General features: G+C 45.5%; 10 protein-coding genes across 10 annotated transcripts; 4 read left to right on the top strand and 6 right to left on the bottom strand.

Annotated features, from left to right (window-relative positions):
* Positions 1 to 368: 368 nt before the first annotated feature.
* Positions 369 to 2,404, top strand: F4822DRAFT_440053 (sugar transporter; the record flags this gene model as incomplete). The annotated part of the gene is made up of 5 exons (XM_051462705.1): positions 369 to 879; positions 947 to 1,187; positions 1,244 to 1,516; positions 1,586 to 2,073; positions 2,164 to 2,404. 5 exons carry the CDS (start codon positions 369 to 371, stop codon positions 2,313 to 2,315), a joined length of 1,665 nt encoding a protein of 554 aa, XP_051309571.1. The 3' UTR covers positions 2,316 to 2,404.
* An 89-nt stretch (positions 2,405 to 2,493) lies between these two features.
* Positions 2,494 to 4,077, bottom strand: F4822DRAFT_433733 (uncharacterized protein; the record flags this gene model as incomplete). The annotated part of the gene is made up of 1 exon (XM_051461887.1): positions 2,494 to 4,077. One exon carries the CDS (start codon positions 4,075 to 4,077, stop codon positions 2,494 to 2,496), a length of 1,584 nt encoding a protein of 527 aa, XP_051309570.1.
* Positions 4,078 to 4,707: 630 nt separating this feature from the next.
* F4822DRAFT_51674 (uncharacterized protein) lies at positions 4,708 to 5,965 on the bottom strand. The gene is made up of 3 exons (XM_051463597.1): positions 5,601 to 5,965; positions 5,103 to 5,517; positions 4,708 to 5,048 (listed from the first exon to the last, which is right to left on the bottom strand). The coding sequence occupies exons 1-3, from the start codon at positions 5,803 to 5,805 to the stop codon at positions 4,793 to 4,795; spliced, it is 876 nt and encodes a 291-aa protein (XP_051309569.1). The 5' UTR covers positions 5,806 to 5,965; the 3' UTR covers positions 4,708 to 4,792.
* A 242-nt stretch (positions 5,966 to 6,207) lies between these two features.
* F4822DRAFT_417626 (thiamine pyrophosphokinase) lies at positions 6,208 to 7,715 on the top strand. The gene is made up of 3 exons (XM_051459458.1): positions 6,208 to 6,668; positions 6,727 to 6,824; positions 6,883 to 7,715. Exons 1-3 carry the CDS (start codon positions 6,521 to 6,523, stop codon positions 7,483 to 7,485), a joined length of 849 nt encoding a protein of 282 aa, XP_051309568.1. The 5' UTR covers positions 6,208 to 6,520; the 3' UTR covers positions 7,486 to 7,715.
* Positions 7,716 to 8,873, bottom strand: F4822DRAFT_417625 (V-snare-domain-containing protein). Its single transcript, XM_051459457.1, has 2 exons — positions 8,627 to 8,873; positions 7,716 to 8,574 (listed from the first exon to the last, which is right to left on the bottom strand). The coding sequence occupies exons 1-2, from the start codon at positions 8,627 to 8,629 to the stop codon at positions 7,843 to 7,845; spliced, it is 735 nt and encodes a 244-aa protein (XP_051309567.1). The 5' UTR covers positions 8,630 to 8,873; the 3' UTR covers positions 7,716 to 7,842.
* A 732-nt stretch (positions 8,874 to 9,605) lies between these two features.
* Positions 9,606 to 10,682, bottom strand: F4822DRAFT_51608 (uncharacterized protein). The gene is made up of 2 exons (XM_051463595.1): positions 9,940 to 10,682; positions 9,606 to 9,884 (listed from the first exon to the last, which is right to left on the bottom strand). The coding sequence occupies exons 1-2, from the start codon at positions 10,401 to 10,403 to the stop codon at positions 9,722 to 9,724; spliced, it is 627 nt and encodes a 208-aa protein (XP_051309566.1). The 5' UTR covers positions 10,404 to 10,682; the 3' UTR covers positions 9,606 to 9,721.
* Positions 10,606 to 11,729, top strand: F4822DRAFT_51571 (uncharacterized protein). Its single transcript, XM_051463593.1, has 3 exons — positions 10,606 to 10,761; positions 10,918 to 11,223; positions 11,277 to 11,729. Exons 2-3 carry the CDS (start codon positions 10,963 to 10,965, stop codon positions 11,565 to 11,567), a joined length of 552 nt encoding a protein of 183 aa, XP_051309565.1. The 5' UTR covers positions 10,606 to 10,761; positions 10,918 to 10,962; the 3' UTR covers positions 11,568 to 11,729.
* Positions 11,730 to 12,335: 606 nt separating this feature from the next.
* On the top strand, positions 12,336 to 13,889 carry F4822DRAFT_51508 (uncharacterized protein). Its single transcript, XM_051463592.1, has 2 exons — positions 12,336 to 13,201; positions 13,284 to 13,889. Exons 1-2 carry the CDS (start codon positions 12,618 to 12,620, stop codon positions 13,711 to 13,713), a joined length of 1,014 nt encoding a protein of 337 aa, XP_051309564.1. The 5' UTR covers positions 12,336 to 12,617; the 3' UTR covers positions 13,714 to 13,889.
* A 76-nt stretch (positions 13,890 to 13,965) lies between these two features.
* On the bottom strand, positions 13,966 to 15,705 carry F4822DRAFT_51471 (thiolase). Its single transcript, XM_051463591.1, has 3 exons — positions 15,410 to 15,705; positions 15,128 to 15,308; positions 13,966 to 15,066 (listed from the first exon to the last, which is right to left on the bottom strand). The coding sequence occupies exons 1-3, from the start codon at positions 15,472 to 15,474 to the stop codon at positions 14,065 to 14,067; spliced, it is 1,248 nt and encodes a 415-aa protein (XP_051309563.1). The 5' UTR covers positions 15,475 to 15,705; the 3' UTR covers positions 13,966 to 14,064.
* Position 15,706: 1 nt separating this feature from the next.
* Positions 15,707 to 17,918, bottom strand: F4822DRAFT_51625 (glycoside hydrolase family 128 protein). Its single transcript, XM_051463596.1, has 2 exons — positions 17,729 to 17,918; positions 15,707 to 17,479 (listed from the first exon to the last, which is right to left on the bottom strand). Exon 2 carries the CDS (start codon positions 17,227 to 17,229, stop codon positions 16,288 to 16,290), a length of 942 nt encoding a protein of 313 aa, XP_051309562.1. The 5' UTR covers positions 17,230 to 17,479; positions 17,729 to 17,918; the 3' UTR covers positions 15,707 to 16,287.
* Positions 17,919 to 18,356: the final 438 nt, after the last annotated feature.

The raw sequence follows: 18,356 nt of genomic DNA, 5'->3' as shown, positions 1-18,356 counted from the left end.
TTTACAGCTTGATGTTGCAATTATTAGGGCTTTACATATATTCGTATCAGAGAGAAACAATTCCCCGGAATTATCCCCAGCTTTCCCGGCTACACCCCGCATACCTAGGTGAACATGGCTCGTGTCTCCACACGAAGCTAGATTCAATAGATCTTTCACAGGCAAAATACCTTGATTTTAGGTCCGATGCCATTTAGACCGATTCTACTAGAAAGAAAAGTATAAATAGGCTGTCATGATGGCGTCGCAGTTCACGGATTCTGGACTCATCCAGTCGAGCAAGTCTCAAGCATCTATATCAGGACTATTCGAGCATAGGGAACATCTACACATCCTTACGAGCTTTAGCTGGTTTGTCGCCTTGCAAAATGACCAACATTACACCTCAAAGGAGAGATGCGTACGACACGGAAACGAGTCATGAACATGTCAACGATATAGACGTGATACGTGACCCGACGCTTGTCGCAGAGGCCAAGCAAGCTACAAATACCGAACAGCAGATGACGCTTCTCAAGGCCGTAAATCTATACCCAAAAGCCATATTTTGGTCTCTATTGCTGTCATCGACGCTCATCATGGAAGGCTACGACCTAGCGCTACTTAGCAGCCTATACGCATCACCCGTATTCAACAAGAAATTCGGCACTTATAATGCTGCTAGTGGTAAATGGGCGGTCTCGGCGGCATGGCAGTCTGGACTTTCCAACGGCGCACGAGCCGGCGAGATTCTCGGCCTCATTTTCGCCGGTTGGCTCTCGGATCGCTATGGGTACAAGATGACGACAATCGGATCATTAATTCTGATCATGTCATTTGTGTTTGTTCTGTTCTTCGCGCCAAACGTACAAGTCCTTGTCGTTGGTGAAGTACTTTGCGGTGAATATACACCTATGGATCATGATTAACTAACTCCTTGGTTTTTCTCAAATCTGACGATGGCCAGGTATTCCTTGGGGTGCTTTTCAGTCTGTTACCCCGGCGTATGCCTCCGAGGTTGCCCCCGTGGTTCTTCGGCCCTATTTGACTACGTCTATCAATATGTGTTGGGTCATTGGTCAATTTTTTGCCGCCGCTGTGAACAAGGCTTCTGTTGGCCGACCTGATGAATGGGCCTATAGAATTCCATTTGGAGTACAATGGGTATGGCCGATACCGATACTCGCTGCATTGGTGTTCGCACCCGAGTAAGTGAGAATGGTTAGGCCTGTTGTGGGGGAGTTAAGGGCTTATTATTGAATAGATCACCTTGGTGGCATGTCCGACACGGTAATCGAGAAGCAGCTAGGGCCTCGCTCCTAAGACTCACATCCCAAAACGACTCAACCTTCAACGTGGATGAGACGATAGCTATGATTGAACATACCAACCAACTTGAGAAGCGGATGAAAGCTAGCTTTACCTATCGAGATTGCTTCAAAGGGGTTGACCTTCGGCGTACGGAGATTGTTGTGGGAATTTGGCTTGTTCAAACATTAGGGGGCCAAAACTTGATGGGCTACTTTGCTTACTTCCTGTAAGATCTCGGCCTTCACTGCGATAGAATCTCGTTGAGGCAAATCGGAACCAATACTGACATACGCAGGACACAAGCCGGGATGGATGCATCTAATTCTTTTTCCCTATCCATGGGGCAATACGCACTAGGAATGGTCGGCACAGCTGGATCCTGGATCCTTATGTCCCACGTCGGCCGACGAACCATCCACTTCAGCGGCCTCTGCTGCCAGTTTATTATCCTCATTATCGTCGGATCTCTCTCATTTTCCAACGAAAATGGTTCCGTATGGGCTATAGGCGCAATGTTAATCGCTTTTACCTTCGTGTACGACTTCACCATTGGGCCAGTAACATACTCGTTAATCTCAGAGCTGTCATCGACGCGACTTAAGGCCAAAACCATCGTTCTCGCCCGCGCGGGATATAATGCGAGTAATATTTTCGTAAATGTCATGACGAACTATCAGCTCTCGTCCACGGCTTGGAACTGGGGTGCAAGAACTGCGTATTTCTGGGCTGGTACTTGTTTCTTATCTTTAATTTGGGTCTTCTTCCGATTGCCTGAACCAAAAGGTATGTTTTCATTTCATGTCATGTTGCGATATTTGAAATGCGATTATCTGCAATTAAACAGAGATTGACTTCACTACTTTTATTCTATAGGAAGAACATATGCCGAGTTAGATTTACTGTTCGAAAATCATGTTCCCGCTCGTAGTTTCGCGAAAACTAGGATTGATCCGTTTTCTCAGCGAATAGGTGGTGATGTACAGAGGATTCTAGTCGAGGAAAAGTCGGAAAGAAGACATGAGTGAGCTTAAAACAGGCATGGCAAGATAATAGACAAAATTTTATATAATTAAATGGTTAAGGGCTTACATTCCTATGAACTTCAGCCCATTTAGCTTCAACCTCTTATTCCAAGATTCCTTTTCATAGAGTCGTGTCTGTTCATTAGAGTAAATTCAATCCACATGAATTCCTTGCTTAATATTACACTCCTAGCCTAATCACCATTGTCGGAAGTGTCTGTTGTACATGCTTCAAAAATAGTGCATCGTAAACCGTCGTGCCACCTGGTAATTTCAGAATCAGGTGTCTTAAATACTTCAAGTTATCCTCTGCCGCCGTCTGATTTACCTGCACGGGCACACGTGCGAGGACATTAACAACAGCACAGGATACATCAAATAACTTCTCCGTTATTCCCACGCCGTGCAATTGAATGCTTTGTATAGGTAACTCGCGAGTCGCCGATACTAGCTCTGTAGCCACCTCCAGTGGATAGTGATAAGTACGGCTACTTTCTTCGACGTGCTCCGAGAGGTGGCCTAGACGTAAACGTAATTGCCAGATAACAATGCGAAGCCAAATTTGCGTCACTTTGAGGTTGGCCTTTTGCGTGGGGAGGAGATCAGATGGACACGAGTGGCTTAAAGCTGTGTCGATAGCTTCTTCGACATCATCTAGAGAATCCCGCGGTAATATCCGAGACGCCGTTTCTTGATTGAGTAGAGCGATGAAGCTGCTATCTAATGCTTTGAATAGAGCAGCCAAGCATCGAAATCCGGCGAGGGAAGATTCGGTACTGTTGAAAAATGATGATCCGACGCCGTTGGTGGTGACTTGGAGCGTGATGGGGCGGCGATAACGGATTGCGTGGGACCGCTCTGAAATCAATAAGACCCAGAAAAGTCGGCCTGCTAGTGATCTCGAAAGATCATCCATAGTCTCGGGTTTGATTAAGAGGAAAAGCGTCGCTGCTTCTCTAAGGAAGAAAAACGCTTGAGAGTGGTGGAATAGACTTGCGTGACACGCATATATAAAAAATACAAGGAGGACCGAGTCGAGGGAAGGGTTCGATGAACGTGCGAGATGACGATGAGCTGCTAGAGCTTCCTCGAGTAATAGCCAACCATAGGCAGCGTTATTCTCGGCCGTGACGAATTGTCCGAAGAATTTGCCTCGAGGATCTTCGACTTGTAGTGCCACCATGGCAGAGAGACCGAGGAGAACGCAGTATGCCTCACTTTCCAAGGCGGCGCGTTCCTTGAGATTTGTGATATACTCGGGAGTCAAAATTGGGATTGTTGGAGCTAGGCGTTCAAAGAAACGCGCGGAACAGTAGTCGATAACGCGAGGTGGTAACAAGTCGACCTTCCTCTCGAAAGATTCCCTTGAGAAGCTAACGAATCCATGGGGACTTGTAGGTAGGTCGATATTGGCGAGTGATGGTGCTCTCGTATAACCGATTGGCTTTGTAACTCCGTAGACTGGAATCTCGGCGATACTCTGTATTTGAGGAGGACGGTTCTGAGGTAGAACTCTAGCTTGAATAGATAAAGCACCGCACTCATCCGCGAGTCCGGCTTTGCTACATCTTTTACATGGTCGTGAATCGCTACAGGCTTTTTGGAGCCTCCTGCATCGTTGACAAGCTCGGGCGACTTGTGTTCGTTTGACTCGTGTTGGAGCTATATTGTTTATAACACCCGCTTCAGTCGTAGATGGGGAAGTCGTACGAATGGAATTATTAGCTTGAGCATGTGTGCCGTTATGTCGGTGAGATTTTGCCATATCCAGCGTACGATATGCCAAGAAAGGTCTACATGTCTTAAGCGAAGGAAATGGATAAACTCGTACTTCTCATGAGGTACAACGAGGTCATAGTTCCTACTAAAATATCACGAATTTTTCGCCGAGGAATAGAAATTCTAACTCAAGATGGAGTAGACGAGTCGACATGGAGTCGACATGGAGTTGGAGAGTTACACTAGTAAGAAACTCCTCCGCAGTCCCTCCGCAGTCCCTCCAGGTCGTATAGACTGTGGGGTAGACCAATAACAGTACGATTCTTCATCGAACGTAGTAGTCCAGCCCCTTGACCCCCTGACTAGTGCGTGAAATTTAGAAGGGACTTGCCGAAGTTCCCCAATCGTAGGCTTGTCATTCTTAGAGGCTCAGTTAGTCGTTGTCGTTATAATAAACGTATTAACTCAAGGATTAAGGAGTAGGGCCGAGTAGAATAGCTGTCTTACCACAACGATCAAAAGTACGAAAGGTAGCTTGAAGAGTTGATCAGTATCTATTTCGCCGTGTCTCATGCGCATAATAATATACATCTAATACACATTCGGAAAGTCTCCGTTTTTCGTGCGAAATCGCAAATGGTATTCTTTTCGTTGTACACTTGCACGGGTTTAGATGGGCTGGGTCGAGGCATCTTCCTCAATAGACGATGGTATTTGTAATACGTCATGTCCTAATTGTCCCAATTTTTAAGACCTCTCGCTTAAGGCTGTGCCGGAGGGACGTTTTGTTTTTCTGTTTCCTTTACTACTTCCTTAGTTTCCTCGTCTACCTTCTTAACTTCTTCGGCCGGGGTTGTCGCCTCATTTGGTTTCGATGTGACATCGGCTTCCGAAGTAATCGTCTTAGCTGACGTTGCCTCTGTCACCGATTCCGGGGTACCCTCTGCAGAAGCTTCGTCCTCGTCTAATTCTTCTCCATATACCTCGGGGTGTTGTCTAAAGCAATCTTGCATGTGCCTACATTATTTGTTAGCTTATACCAAGGGTCATATTAACAGAAATACGACGTACTGGAATTTATCTATGCAATCCATTCCTTTTGGTTCCTCTTTGGAATAGACGAAGCAGCTAAATGCAGCCTTAAACTCCTCACCACAAGGTCCGTGTGCCATCCCTCCTAAGCATGGACAATCCCAATTGATTTCTCCTGTCTCCGGGTTAAATGCTCCTTGTTGATCAGCCTCCTCTTCTAATGCTTCGGGGCTTCCCTCGGCGGGAGGAGAATGAACATGTGTTTCAACATCCTTAGCAGGTGCCGACGAGGATGTTCCGGAGGATAGCGCGGCTGTAGCTGGCTCAGGAGTGGATAGGGATTGTTGGGATTTTTGTAATCGTGCTTCGGCTTCTCGACGTTTTTGCGCAACAACGGCTTCGACTGTAGGAAGATCTTCATCTGAAAATTGAGGAGGCGGAGGTATCGTTTTCGCTATTCAGTATGTGTACATGTCAGCTAAGACTGTATATACTGTATAACGTACAGGGAAACAAAATGCGAATGGAGCCACATACGTAAGGGTTCTTCGGCAAAGGCCGAACTTGTGCTATACCAATATACCGCACCAATAGCTAAACTCCATCTTACAGCTGAGCTCTTCCAACTTCGTTTTCCTTCCGTTGCAGATGTTGATGCGAACCGTCGGCCACCGGTAGAGAGTGTGGTTTGTCGAAGAGTATTTGCGACTCGCGGCGAGGACCGCAAAGCGGATCTATACATATTGTCGGTAGATTTATCGGTATCCTATTAAAGAATGACTAGAGGTGAAAAATAAAATATGAAGGAAAAAGGTATTACGGCGTAAACCCGAACGTCGCGGAGTAAATTACTGAGGAAATGAGAAGAAACTGAATAATAGAAATTGAGGTTTGTAAGCGACTCGGAAAATTGTTGCTCTAAAAATTTAGCATCCAAACATGTAGGCTTAGGATGTCATCGATGCCAAATTGGGTGTAGTAAATGGTACTTATCTATGTACCTAGGTACACGTATCTACTAATAAAATAGGTGCAGTATCCGAGGGGTTGGAACGTTGATTAGTGGTCAGTGCACCTAACTTTAAGTGACGTGATGAGCATTTTATATCTGACTGATAGGGAAGGTACCTTATACCTAGGTAGGCATACCTAAGAATCTAGAATAGCAATTACGACTTCGTTTTACCTTGCATGAAGGAAAGTGCATCTCATTGCTGTTACTATTGAAGCCTCACCCACGTGGGCATATTAAGTTCCTTTTAATCTTATCAATCTTCCTTTCACTTCTTGAGGTACATTCTTCCTTCATGGACACAATGCCGACCCGGTAACCTCCACCATTACCTGAACGCTAGGTACCTTTCCGATTCGATAGTAGATTTACTACGGAAAGCTGTGTATCCACCGGATCTGCACCGAAGGCCATCAAGCCAGCACCCTCATTTTCTCTTCTCATCATGGAACCGGCTCGGGAGAGTAGCACCACGTACACTGAATGGCATCCCGTTAGACAACTTCTACGCTGTCAAGGATACAAGTTCGCTTTAATAATCCTAAACCAACCCATTAAGGACGAAGGTTTATTCAGAGATCTCTGGAATATAGGTATGTTTCTCAGTATTAAGCCAATGGGTCCTACCCGCAAGAATACTGATTTAAATAGCCGACACTCGTGTTGCTGCTGATGGTGGCGCCAACCGGATTTACGATCTGATCCAGAAATCTTCGTCGACGAAGCAATCTCCTTCTACGAGTAATTATGTGAGAAAATCCTTTATATGCTTAGTATGCCCAAATACATGACCAACTAACTCTTTAGGTCAATCTGAATACGATCATTGGCGACTTAGATTCTCTTTCCGATGAAGCTAGAACATTCTTCACCACTAAATCGGCGGATTGTACCATCATCCACGACCCAGACCAGTACTCCACCGATTTCACCAAGGCTGTGAGATTCGTTCGCAGAGAATTTCCCCTTAGAGATATTGTGTGCATGGGTGGGCTAGGGGGACGTGTGGACCAAGGATTGAGCCAGATCCATCACTTATACCTATTCCAAGCGTCACCAACGTATGCCTATGGAAAGATGTTCTTCCTCTCTGGTGAAAGCCTATCCTTCCTTCTCAAGGCCGGAAAACATCATATTCACGTACGTGAGCCCAATGCCGCCACCAACAACAATTTCGCTCGCATAAACGGCGAACCGTTTGCCAAGTACGTTGGTATTATACCAATCAAGGAACCAAGTGTCATCACAACCAAGGGTCTCGAGTGGGATGTTCAAGATTGGCCAACCGAATTTGGTGGTCAGATGAGCACGAGTAATCACGTTTTACCACAGACGAAGGTGGTCGAAATCGAAACTACGAAGGATGTGCTTTTCACTATTGCACTCAGGCAGGAGTCAGGAGGGAGCTAGTTACCCCTTTTATGATTCGTCGAAGCGCATAGTTGACCAGAAGGAAGCGATTTATCGGCATTTACAATGGGAAGTCACGACATTCGCATCTAGCTTCCCTAGGTCGAAATTAGCTCATACTGTTGATTGTGGACATTAGACAATCATCTCTTCTAGACTTGGTGTGGGACAACTAGAACGGCAGAGCGATCCGGAATATTTTAAAAGCGATGAATAGATTATACCAAAGTAACCCCAAACGCCTCGCTAAAAGTGACTATGCCATGCAATCTCATGACTTGACCTTCGCGATACTTTCCATTTGTCCGTCTCCTAACCGTAGCAACCCCTGAATATCCTCACTACGTGCAAGCTGTCCTACCGTAGAAAATGTAGACACAGCCAACAAAAGCCAAAGAATACTACCACCCCACCCCAAAATATCCATTTATCTTGTTTTGCCCTCCTCTCAATCATACGTATCGTATCCCCACTAACACCAAGCGTATTAGCCACGCTATACAACCTCTTCTGCGTATTCTTCAACATCTCCCTCTGCGAACCCAAGTCCCCAAGCACAGCCTGGCCCCTTGCGATGTACTCATCCAGCGCTGTGTTCGTGCTCGCGAAGAAATTCTGCTCCCGCAGAGCATGCGTCTCCCGCGTATAATCATTGCTACCCATGCTCAACTGCCCTCCACTACCATATCGATTCGGAACCGAGGGAGAAGAAGACTGTGGTGTGGCATTCGCATACGGGTTTTCAGGCGTAGCGGTAGTAAATGGCCGGCGGCCTAGAAGCTCTGTTCGGTTTTGCGCGTGTAGCGCATCTTCGCGTTGTGTCTTAAGCTCATCGAGTTGTGTTCGAAACGACGAGAGCTCGGAGCGGAAATTTCGGATCCGTTCGTAGGCTTTTTCTTGCTTTGCTGGGTTTAATTCTTGTTTCGCTAGGGCGTTGTATTCGTCTAGGGTTCGCGAGAAGGCGGTTAGAGAGGCGGAGAGAGAGCCTAGCGCTGCGGGTGTGGGAGGGGCGCTGTCGGAGGATGTGAGGCTGGTTAGGTCGCGTTTTATAGAGGTGGACTGCTTGAGCGCAGAGTTGAATTGGGTGTTCTAGGAAGAGGTTAGGTGGACTTCGTGGCGAAATGGTGGAATGGTAGCTTACCATTTTGGTGGTTTTAATGATCTATTCGGATATTTAGATGTGAGAGCTAACTATTAGCTAGAAGCAATTCGGATTCGGATTCGTGTGGATATATAGTACAGAGAAACCCTTTCGCTACGTTCAACTCGATACTATTTTTTGTCGATCGAGTACATGTAGATATCAAAGTTGAAAGGCGTTGTAGTAGTGAAGAAAGTTAGAGTTGGTTAAAGTTGCTAAGGCTAAGCTACCTAACACGTAGCTAAATGAAGCATTTCTTCCAATTGTAACTTGCTTTTACTTGCATTTATGTGGAGAGTTATAAGCTCAGAAGTACATATGTACCTAATCAATGCATGTGGCTCAAAACGTTTCATGCAGCCGGGTACCTAGGTCCCCATCTGCGGGGATGTCCCATTATGTACCGTTAGAATCTCTGAATGGGTTCATCTTCCGCAACTGCATTGCAGAGAGTTTACAATAGTAAAGCAACTTAAATGGTTCAAGAACGATTGAACTGTTAGTTGCACGAATAGTTTTACGAATAGTACATACATATGTAGTTAAACAGTTAAAAGTTAGTACTTAGGTACTTAGGTTAAAAAAAGTCCGGAAATTTATGGAAATGATGGATAATGTAAATTGTAACTGTAGCTTATCGCTTCTTCCGTAGATTTCCTGATACAAATATGTATACATAGTATGTATGTATGCCGCAAGACTATACCTCTATGTATGTGTGTATGCGTGTATGTTTGTATGCTTGTATACCTAGGTATTCATACAAATATCAATGCCCGAATTGTCGAACCATCTTTTCTTTGAGTCCGAACGGTGGAGTGCGGCGAAGTATGGGGCATGATTGGTTCGAGGGAGCATCGTGAATAAGGTGTGATTGAGTGTCTTCAAAGCCCCCCCTCTCCATTTATTAACTTCCGAGGATTGCACTTATTAACGCTACCAAGCCTAGCGGCGTGTCGTCCGTTAAATTAGGATTAGCGAAAAGTAAGGATATTAAGTAAGCGAACACCGTGAAGATAATAGGACCATATATTGTAAAGCTGTCCAGTATATTGTCGGAAATCTGGGCTACTGTGATGGAGAAGTGGATGGCGGCTAAAATAACGGTGAAAATATACCTAGAAAGTTATCAGCTAATAGGCAGGTCCGTATTTGGAACCGCACTGACAGGTTTTTGCGGTCACCGCGCCCGCCTGGGAGAAGTCTTAGCTGTAGCAATATATATATTAAGAAACAAATCAACCACACAGCATAGGTTCTTAAAAGATTATATTAGTAAGTCGTGTAGGACGTATGGGACACATTGTACCTACACGATCCATGCTGTGCTTGAGACCCCTTCTAGTGTGCGGAGAGGCACGACAGCGATAGCACTCGCCGATGAGCCCACTCCACTTGCAATCCTCAAGGTACTAGGGACTACTAGCGATGCAGCAGGGATAGCATGCAATAGGAAGCATCCAAGCAGCATGAGAATTCGTAAAGGTTGAACATGTAGGCTACTCCTATTTATACGTTGGTGTCTTAGACGTAGGCTTTCGATAAAGCCAGCGTCTAGGCTTGGGTCCATGCCGGTTACCTTGTCGTTCGGAATGGACTTGCCAGGGACGTTTGTAGAGAGAAGCCGCGTGGGATCGATGTTCTGATAAATGAGGTGATCGTCTATACAGGTGACTCCTAGAATAGTTCGAATCGAACGCCTCTTGTGTGATCTCCGGACGGGCAAGGAGCATAAGCTCAAGGAGAGGAGAATGATGAGAGAGAAGAAAAATATCATGATGACTAGTATGTATGTATCCGTTCACTTTCGGTAGGCTTTCAAATGCTCTGAAGGTCTGTTATCTGGGGAGTTTTTTTGGTTCGTAGATGTGCCGGGGGATGCAATGATAAAGAGTTCTAAGAAGAGAAATCGAGTGGAAGAAATCAAACAGGAGGGGAATTCGCTTCTTCCCAATAGGGGCGGTGGGTGAATACCCCCAGAAGACCAAGTTGAACATCGTACGATTTTTTCTGTTGATGATGACGTGCCTAAAAAATTGGTGTTAAGGCTCAATGTCTATAAGAAAGTAACCTCCCCCCGATGTATGCGCCTAGGTTCTCTTCATGGGTAATAAAGCAGAAATCGCTGTTAATTGGTTAGTATAGCAATACCGTCTTAAAGTGGTATACTATTGCTTTGACGGTAACACAGTCCAAGTTGGAATTCCCAGCGACGGAGATGAGCTTGACGTAAGTTTCCCATGTTTGAAAGATAGCAGACTGCTGACGGTACTCCGAATTCGAGTTTGTAGATTCGAGAAGTAACTCAACGCTTCCTAAGCAATACCAACCAAACAATGCTCAGCCGCGAATCCCATACCGAGCGGGGAGATAAACTCGAGCAACATTACTGGAGTCCTGATGTGAGTGGACGGAGTCGTGACACCAACCACGAATACGCCGAGCATAGAGATATAGGTAGAAACTGCTTATACTCAGCCACTGCCACGTCACCAATAAGCGTAGCAGTCGTGGCTCTCGTCTCCGTTCTCGAGATGAATCTTTTTGACCGCCACCACAGCCGGTCAAGTTTAGATCAGGCTTCCATAGATCCCATAGTGAGTAACTCCCGCAGCGTCCCTCAACAAGCATGTTAATTCCTCGTGCATAGTTTTTTTTCGAGAATTCAAATTCCGTATTCGCTCACTTTGCGAACCCATCTATCACTACCTTTATTGCATCAATAGTTGTTTATTGCGTGGCTATTGGTTTATATTACTACCGCGGGGCTGGTTCGAGACATCGAGACACATTTCTTGTCGGCGGCGCAAGTATCGGGACTCTGATCGGGGCTATAAGTGGCCTGGATATGCAAGGCATTATTTTTCGTGTCCTTCCTGGCTTCATCTTAGCCACCACTCTGATACATTCCGTTATTACGACATCGGGCTTTCTGAATTGAGTCGCGATTGGAAGGCCCCTCTGGATGACATCATGTCTCAGATTGATTACTTGGCAAAGAAGTATGTAACAGCCGCTGAGAATGGAAGTTCTGCCTGGTTTTATACACGACAAAGTATTGTGAGGTACTTATATACGTTAGGTACACCAGCATACATGTATGTAATAGCGCCTAGACCACATCGGAACATTATATACAAGGTTCCTCTACAATCCTTACTACCTGCTACCCATGCACAGAGAATGTACTCGAGTATATGTTTAAATGCGAGATGATCTCGTCGATTTAGATTTGGATATTTTTCCTTAACATTTATTTCAATGAATGATTTTAGATAAAAATGTTCCCAAGGAGCCTAGGGCCATGCCCATGAGCTACCCTGAGAACGCCAATATAGTCTTTTCTTCACTATTTGCAATTAGTTACAATGGTAATAAGCTAGCGTTAGCTTTCGTTAACACCATAACTTGTATACCTATTTCTTAAACCCCCCAATTCTAAAACTTATCATCAAAGTCAATACAGATTTATACCATTTCTTCACCTTGTACAATATATCATATAGCTATCCTAAAGAAAAGCGTCTGAGTCTGAGCTCAATTGCCAGCTCTATCTACAATGGCAAGAATCAGGGTCTACAAGCTACCCATCTTCATCCCCGGGATAGCTATTTCATTCTGGCCGGGGGGTTAATATTAGTGTCATTGCGCCGTACGAAAGAGGCGTAGCGAACCGTTGCTATCTACTATTGGCTAGCCCCCTAATATCACGACCAGTTCGGTTCCAATACAGTAATAAAAGTTGCTCCTCCGGGAATCCCACCTCGATTATTCTTCCCCCCGTCATTCCTACTCCTCTATTATCATAATACCTTCTAGGCGAGCCTTTTTTGTGCTGCCGTCCGATCATTTCAATTGTTTGAATTGCTTCCAATTCGCTTCACTCGTTACCATAACCTCTCGCTCTCTCTACGCCTCTACCCGAGTACTTAGATAATTAATATAATGCTTGCCTCCCGGCGATGATCGAATCCGAGCTTCAACAATCTCTATGGCGCCGACCGATCAACCGGGTACCACCATCCTAGGCCGGCCAAAGCCCGCACAACAAAGACCACCACCACGAGCCGCTTCACCACCGATCGGGGGAATAGGAGCATCACCCCCACGACCGACGGGAGTAACTACGACAAGCATCGCAGCAGGAATCATACCAAGACGAACTTCACCACAATTCGAATTCCGTGGTTTCGACTTCTTCGCTAACCGCGATTTTAATGAGCTTAAAAATGCGTCGCGCGCGTACTTTGCGCCCGCTACGGCGGGTGAAAAACATCAACGATTGCCTTCGACGTGGTTAGGCGATGCGACGCCGCCTACTAGTCCGCGACCATCTACTACTTTTGACCCGCCTCCCGTACGGGAGAATAGGTTTCTAGGAGGGCCAATTGGTGGGGGACAAGTTCCTTCGAATGAGAGGAAGATATTTGGGTTAAGGAGGAGACAGTTTTGGTGGTTGTTAGCGTTAGTTGCGCTGTTGCTTGTTGTCGCGATTGGTGTTGGTGTTGGAGTTGGTGTGGGTAGATCGGCTTCGAATAGCTCTAAGCAAGTTGCTGGTGGAGCTGTTACGTCGAGGTTTGTGATTCTTTGATTTTTTTTCTGCTACTGCATAGAATTGTTGTTTAAAACTTGTACTTGGTTACTAACGTCTCCTCAGTCCATCATCGTCATCTTCAGGCACAGTGTCGAGCTCAGATTCACCAGCTGCAACTGGCACTGTGACAACTACATCTAACCCTTCAAAAACCACCACATCATCAACTTCAACCCCGACAGGCGACACCGAGGGTAAAATTGACTGCCCCGCTGCCAACGGCACTACATACCAAGTTCCAGGCTCAGATAAACGATTCCTACGGATCTGTGGTATAGATTATAGTAGCGACCAGGCGGTAGACATACGCCAGGTACCTACAGAGAGCATTCTCGATTGTATGAAGAATTGTGCTGGAACAGCCGGATGCACGGGATGTGGCTGGGGTTATCTTCAAGGTGATACAGGTACCCAGCACAAATGTTGGCTGAAGGGAAATCTGAAGAAATCTCACGAGGCCGATATTAACTGGGCTTTTGCTGTACTTTTATGAGGGGACGAGGTGATATCATTGTATGAGGATGTATATTGAGAATACTGTCGTGACGAATGTAACGACATGAGTGGATAGCTTTCTGCTGTATAAAATTAATACAATATTGATACCCCGAGCTTGTATAAGGGATATGCCAGTCAATAGTAGGCATCTATATGAGATAATGGAATTAGGAACATGACTTCGAGTATTGAGATATACCTAGTGCACCGGATCACCACATGTGGACAACGCGAATTTTATCATATATACAATGGTTCATTCCAATTCAACATGTTCTCTAATTCAGATTACATTCGCTGACATGGATACATTCAGCATCATAACCGCTCATCAAAAAACTTAACATCATTGCTCGTTCACGAACAAGCCAGCCATCCCCATACCAGTACCAATACACATACTCGTGAGTAATATCTTTTTCTTCGTCCTCCTAAGTTCACTTAGACCTGTGACGATCTGTCGCGCACCTGTTGTACCCAAGGGATGACCAAGGGCAATGGCACCACCTCTGGGGTTCAACTTGTTCCAGTCTAATTTCAGGAAATCCCTGCAGTAAACGGCCATAGTACCGAATGCTTCGTTGATCTCGATAACATCAATATCGTCTAAAGTGATATTGTGTTGCTTCAGTAGCTTAGGGATCGCCACAGTGGGACCAATACCCATAATCCGAGGAGGCAAACCCGCAACAGTCGAACCGACATACTTAGCTAGAATCGGCACCCCTAATTCAGTAGCCTTAGAACGCTTCATAAGCACCACAGCCGCAGCGCCGTCAGAAACCTGACTAGCATTACCTCCAGTGGTAATCGGACCCCATTGCGGGAATGCAGAGCGGATCTTTCCTAGGCCAGTAGCAGTTGTTCCCGGTCGAATACCCTCGTCTTTTGTTAGAGTGACGGTCTTTACTTCGCCATTAGGTCCCTTCACCTTGGTGGTGACAGGAATAATCTCATCATCGAAGTAACCGGCTTTTTGCGCTGCCTCGGCCCGTCTAAAACTTTCGGCCGCGAACTCATCGACAGCCTCACGCGTCAATCCAAAATCCCTTGCGACATTCTCACTTGTCCAACCCATAGCTTCCATACAATCAACAGCTTCTTGGCTGTGTTTGGTTACTTCTTGGTCGAAGGGTTGTTCGAGAGCATCGCCACCAATACTCATAGACTCGGTACCAGCAGCAATGCCTATTTCTATTGAGCCTGTAGCAATTTGATGGGCAATATCCGCAGTCGCCTTAAGACCTGAGGAGCAGAATCGATTTACGGATGAAGCGCTTGTTGTGTTGGGGAATCCGGCGGAGAGTGCGGCGGCGCGTGCTTTGTAAGCTGCTTTACCGTCTGATACCTACAAATGAAACAGTGCGTTAGTTAGCTGTCGTTTGAGAGGCAATGAGTGATTCACATACATTACCCATGCAAATATCCTCTACAAGGTCTGGTGAAAAGCCTAGCCGTTCGCGCGCAGCCTTAAGAATAGAATACATAAGGTATTCCACGCTAGTATCCTTGAAACCACCCTTCTTACCCTTGCAGAGGGGTGTTCGAATCGCGAGAGTAATTACTATGTCATCGGGGTTCTTCGATGTGCTAGAAAAAGAGACATGTTAGCTTTCCGTGATCTATACTTCATATTCAAGCAATTTCAAAGAACACCCAATTGTGACTGAGTTAAATGTACAAGGACTTACATAGTAGCTAGAGGAGAACCCGGTGACAGGTGCTTCAAGATGGAATTTACACGCTGGGTGGCCATCTTGACGGATTCTCGTAGGAGTGAGTGAGAATCTGGTAGTGTAGGTAGTGTAGGAGGTGTATGAGGTGTATGAAATAGAGAATTAAAGATGTCCCTATTAAAAAGAAGCACCACTAATAAAACCAACAAAAAGAGACAAGGACCGAATTAAAGTTAGAGACAACAGATCAAGTTGATAAAGAATAATGGAATGTGCCTCCCTCGGGACGAGACTTCCAATAGGTAATCAATCGAGGTAATACAGGGATACGCTCGTTTGTTGCATTTTGCCGAGGCCTGTTTCGGCGTACTTCGGTCATCGGCAGATCTATCGGTGGGGATTTCCAGCGAGTACTAGATACACTACCTAGGTACGCTACGGCAAGTTCATTCTTCGCTATAATCTAAGTACATGGTACCTATCACCGTCCCGTTTGTTCCCACTTGTTTCCGTTTGTAGGGGACTTATGTACCTCTAAACTCAGTGCTGTAAGTAGATGATCGCCTAAACTTTTCCCGTGGTTAGTGAGAGTCCGGGGTAAGATCTCCTTCTAAGCTCACTAAAACTCCTATTCGACAACCATTGATCAACACTTTAATGAAAACATGCCATTATTTTTGTCAGACTACCTACAGTACATATTCCTATCCTGAACTCCATGTATAACCCCAAGCCATTTCCTACTGTATGCGCTTAAAGTGACCTAGGACTTATTTTATCCACCTAGAAATCGAACTATGTCGTCTCGGTTCTATATATCCGCAGCCGAGCCGTTGACTTTCTCGGTCATCTCACCCAAGTCCCCAAACCTCAATCCAAGTAATGGCATCGCTTTACAGCATGAAGAGGATGCTCACAGCCAATGCAGAGCTGATGATACTCGTCATTGGCCTATATTTTGTCGCTTTCGATTGAGGATCAACACCCTTGGTGCCGATTCCCAAGTACCATGAACCAATATCCGTAAGCTGTCCATTATTATTCAACATGACCGCATTGGCACCGACGTTACTAACTTTGGACCGAAAGGCCCCAAAGTAGCTATAACGTTCAACCGAGTCCATGCGATCAAGGTACTCAGTAGATGTGTTAAAGAAGCTCTGGGTTGTGGCGAGATCTTGATCGTTGTAGTTATACTCGGTGATCCATTGGGAGACATTAGGGAACGCCGCCGAGTATAAGCCCATATGACTCGCCAGTCCCTCGAAATCCCCATACCAATGAATGGTGACAAAATCGTAGGTGCAGTTCTTTCTCTCGGTGTCGGTACTGATTAAATTCGAACAATTACCGAGGAATTGCTGAAGCCATTGTATTCCATTGTAGTTTCCGGTACAGGCTGGTAGGCCCAACTTGACTCCCTTATCGGCGAGAGGTGCAACGTTCTTCACCCATACGTCCGCAGCCCTTGATGGCTGAATGTTGCTACCACCATTGTATTGGGAATCTGGTTCGTTGAATCCCAGTACATGTGTGATCTTCCGACCGCCGTCAATCTGTCCTTGAACTGAGTCAAGAAAGGAAGTATCATCGATAGCGCCCCATATCATAGGGACGAATTCGAATTGGTCTTGTGGTAAGTTATTAAAGGCGTACGATGGTGTTGATTGGTAATTGTAATACCACGTCAGATCGGAATTGCGTTGAACCCATATTTTATCGTCCTGTAGGGTGGTGGAATTTGGCACAAATACCAAGCCACGTTTCGGAGAGCGAGTTTGCGCGACAGCGATAGAAGCAATCAACGCAGATATTACTGCGTACAAGAGACGCATAGTGACGGATTAGGAGCGATCTAATAAAATGCAGTAAAGTACTTGGGAACTGGAAGCTGAACTAAACACAGCCGAATATTCTCTGTCACCCAATCGTTGCGTGAACCGAGAATCCCCTCGAAGTATTTGATGACAATTAATGCTCCAACATGGGCTACACATGCTCACATATAAAGCAACGAAAAACAATCACAAATCAAGGCATGGTTCGCTAGAAAAAGTTTGACGAGAGCATGAGGAGCGCACAGAGCTATTCTATAAAAGCTACAAGTCAGATATTGAACTTTCAGCTGAGCAGAGATAGTATATGGTATCGAATCGCTGATGGCGTTCCTTTAGTTCTTTCGACTCAGCCCACGGGAAGTAACAATTTAGCTGTAAGGGGTAGATACGAAAGACGAAAGGAAATGTAGGTGTGTTACAGCCAACAGTGCGCAGTAAGGCTTGGCTTCTACAAGATAGGACAATGCGAAGACGCCATCCAATAGTTTTAACTTACCTGCTTAAATCTGCTGTGGCCGGATGGTTATCTTTGCGCTGTAAGACACCCATAGGCCCGCCTAGGCTTGATGATTTCAATAGTAAGAAGGAAATGTTGTAGCGTGGATAGCTCACTTATGCGATCGCACGAATGGGGATAGAAGTTTGATAAATCACCGACAGTATTTTATGTAGTCGGTAGAGTACGTGCTCTGCAAATTATATTCTTATGATCTCTAAACTTTTTCATAGCTTGGATTATTATTAGAGGTTAATATTACTTGTCATACCGTTATCTCGAAGATCTAGGACTTGATTCCAATGACATGCATGAACCCAAGGCGCTCGGTCACCGGCTTGCTAACCGAAATATTATGTGGCACCTATAGGATACTCGACGTATCAGCAATCAGTGATACGGCACACTGCAGCGCCTGTAGAAGTGTATACCGAATCGATCGAGCGTCAAGGGATATGTCGACTGCTGAGTACGAGTATCAAATTTAGGTCCGGGTAGACATATCAAGTAGGATATCAGCGATTAGCCAACCATCCTTATTGTGTAGTGTAGTACATAAAACTTCTTGCTCGATGTGACGATAACCTGGGTAAATTAGTCGACATGGTGATAAAACTGTGGCGACCCC

The sequence above is a fragment of the Hypoxylon trugodes genome, assembly GCF_022578975.1.
Source record: "Hypoxylon trugodes strain CBS 135444 unplaced genomic scaffold F4822scaffold_10, whole genome shotgun sequence".
NCBI classification, from domain to species: Eukaryota; Fungi; Ascomycota; class Sordariomycetes; order Xylariales; family Hypoxylaceae; genus Hypoxylon; species Hypoxylon trugodes.
This window is presented reverse-complemented; position numbering and strand designations above follow the sequence as displayed.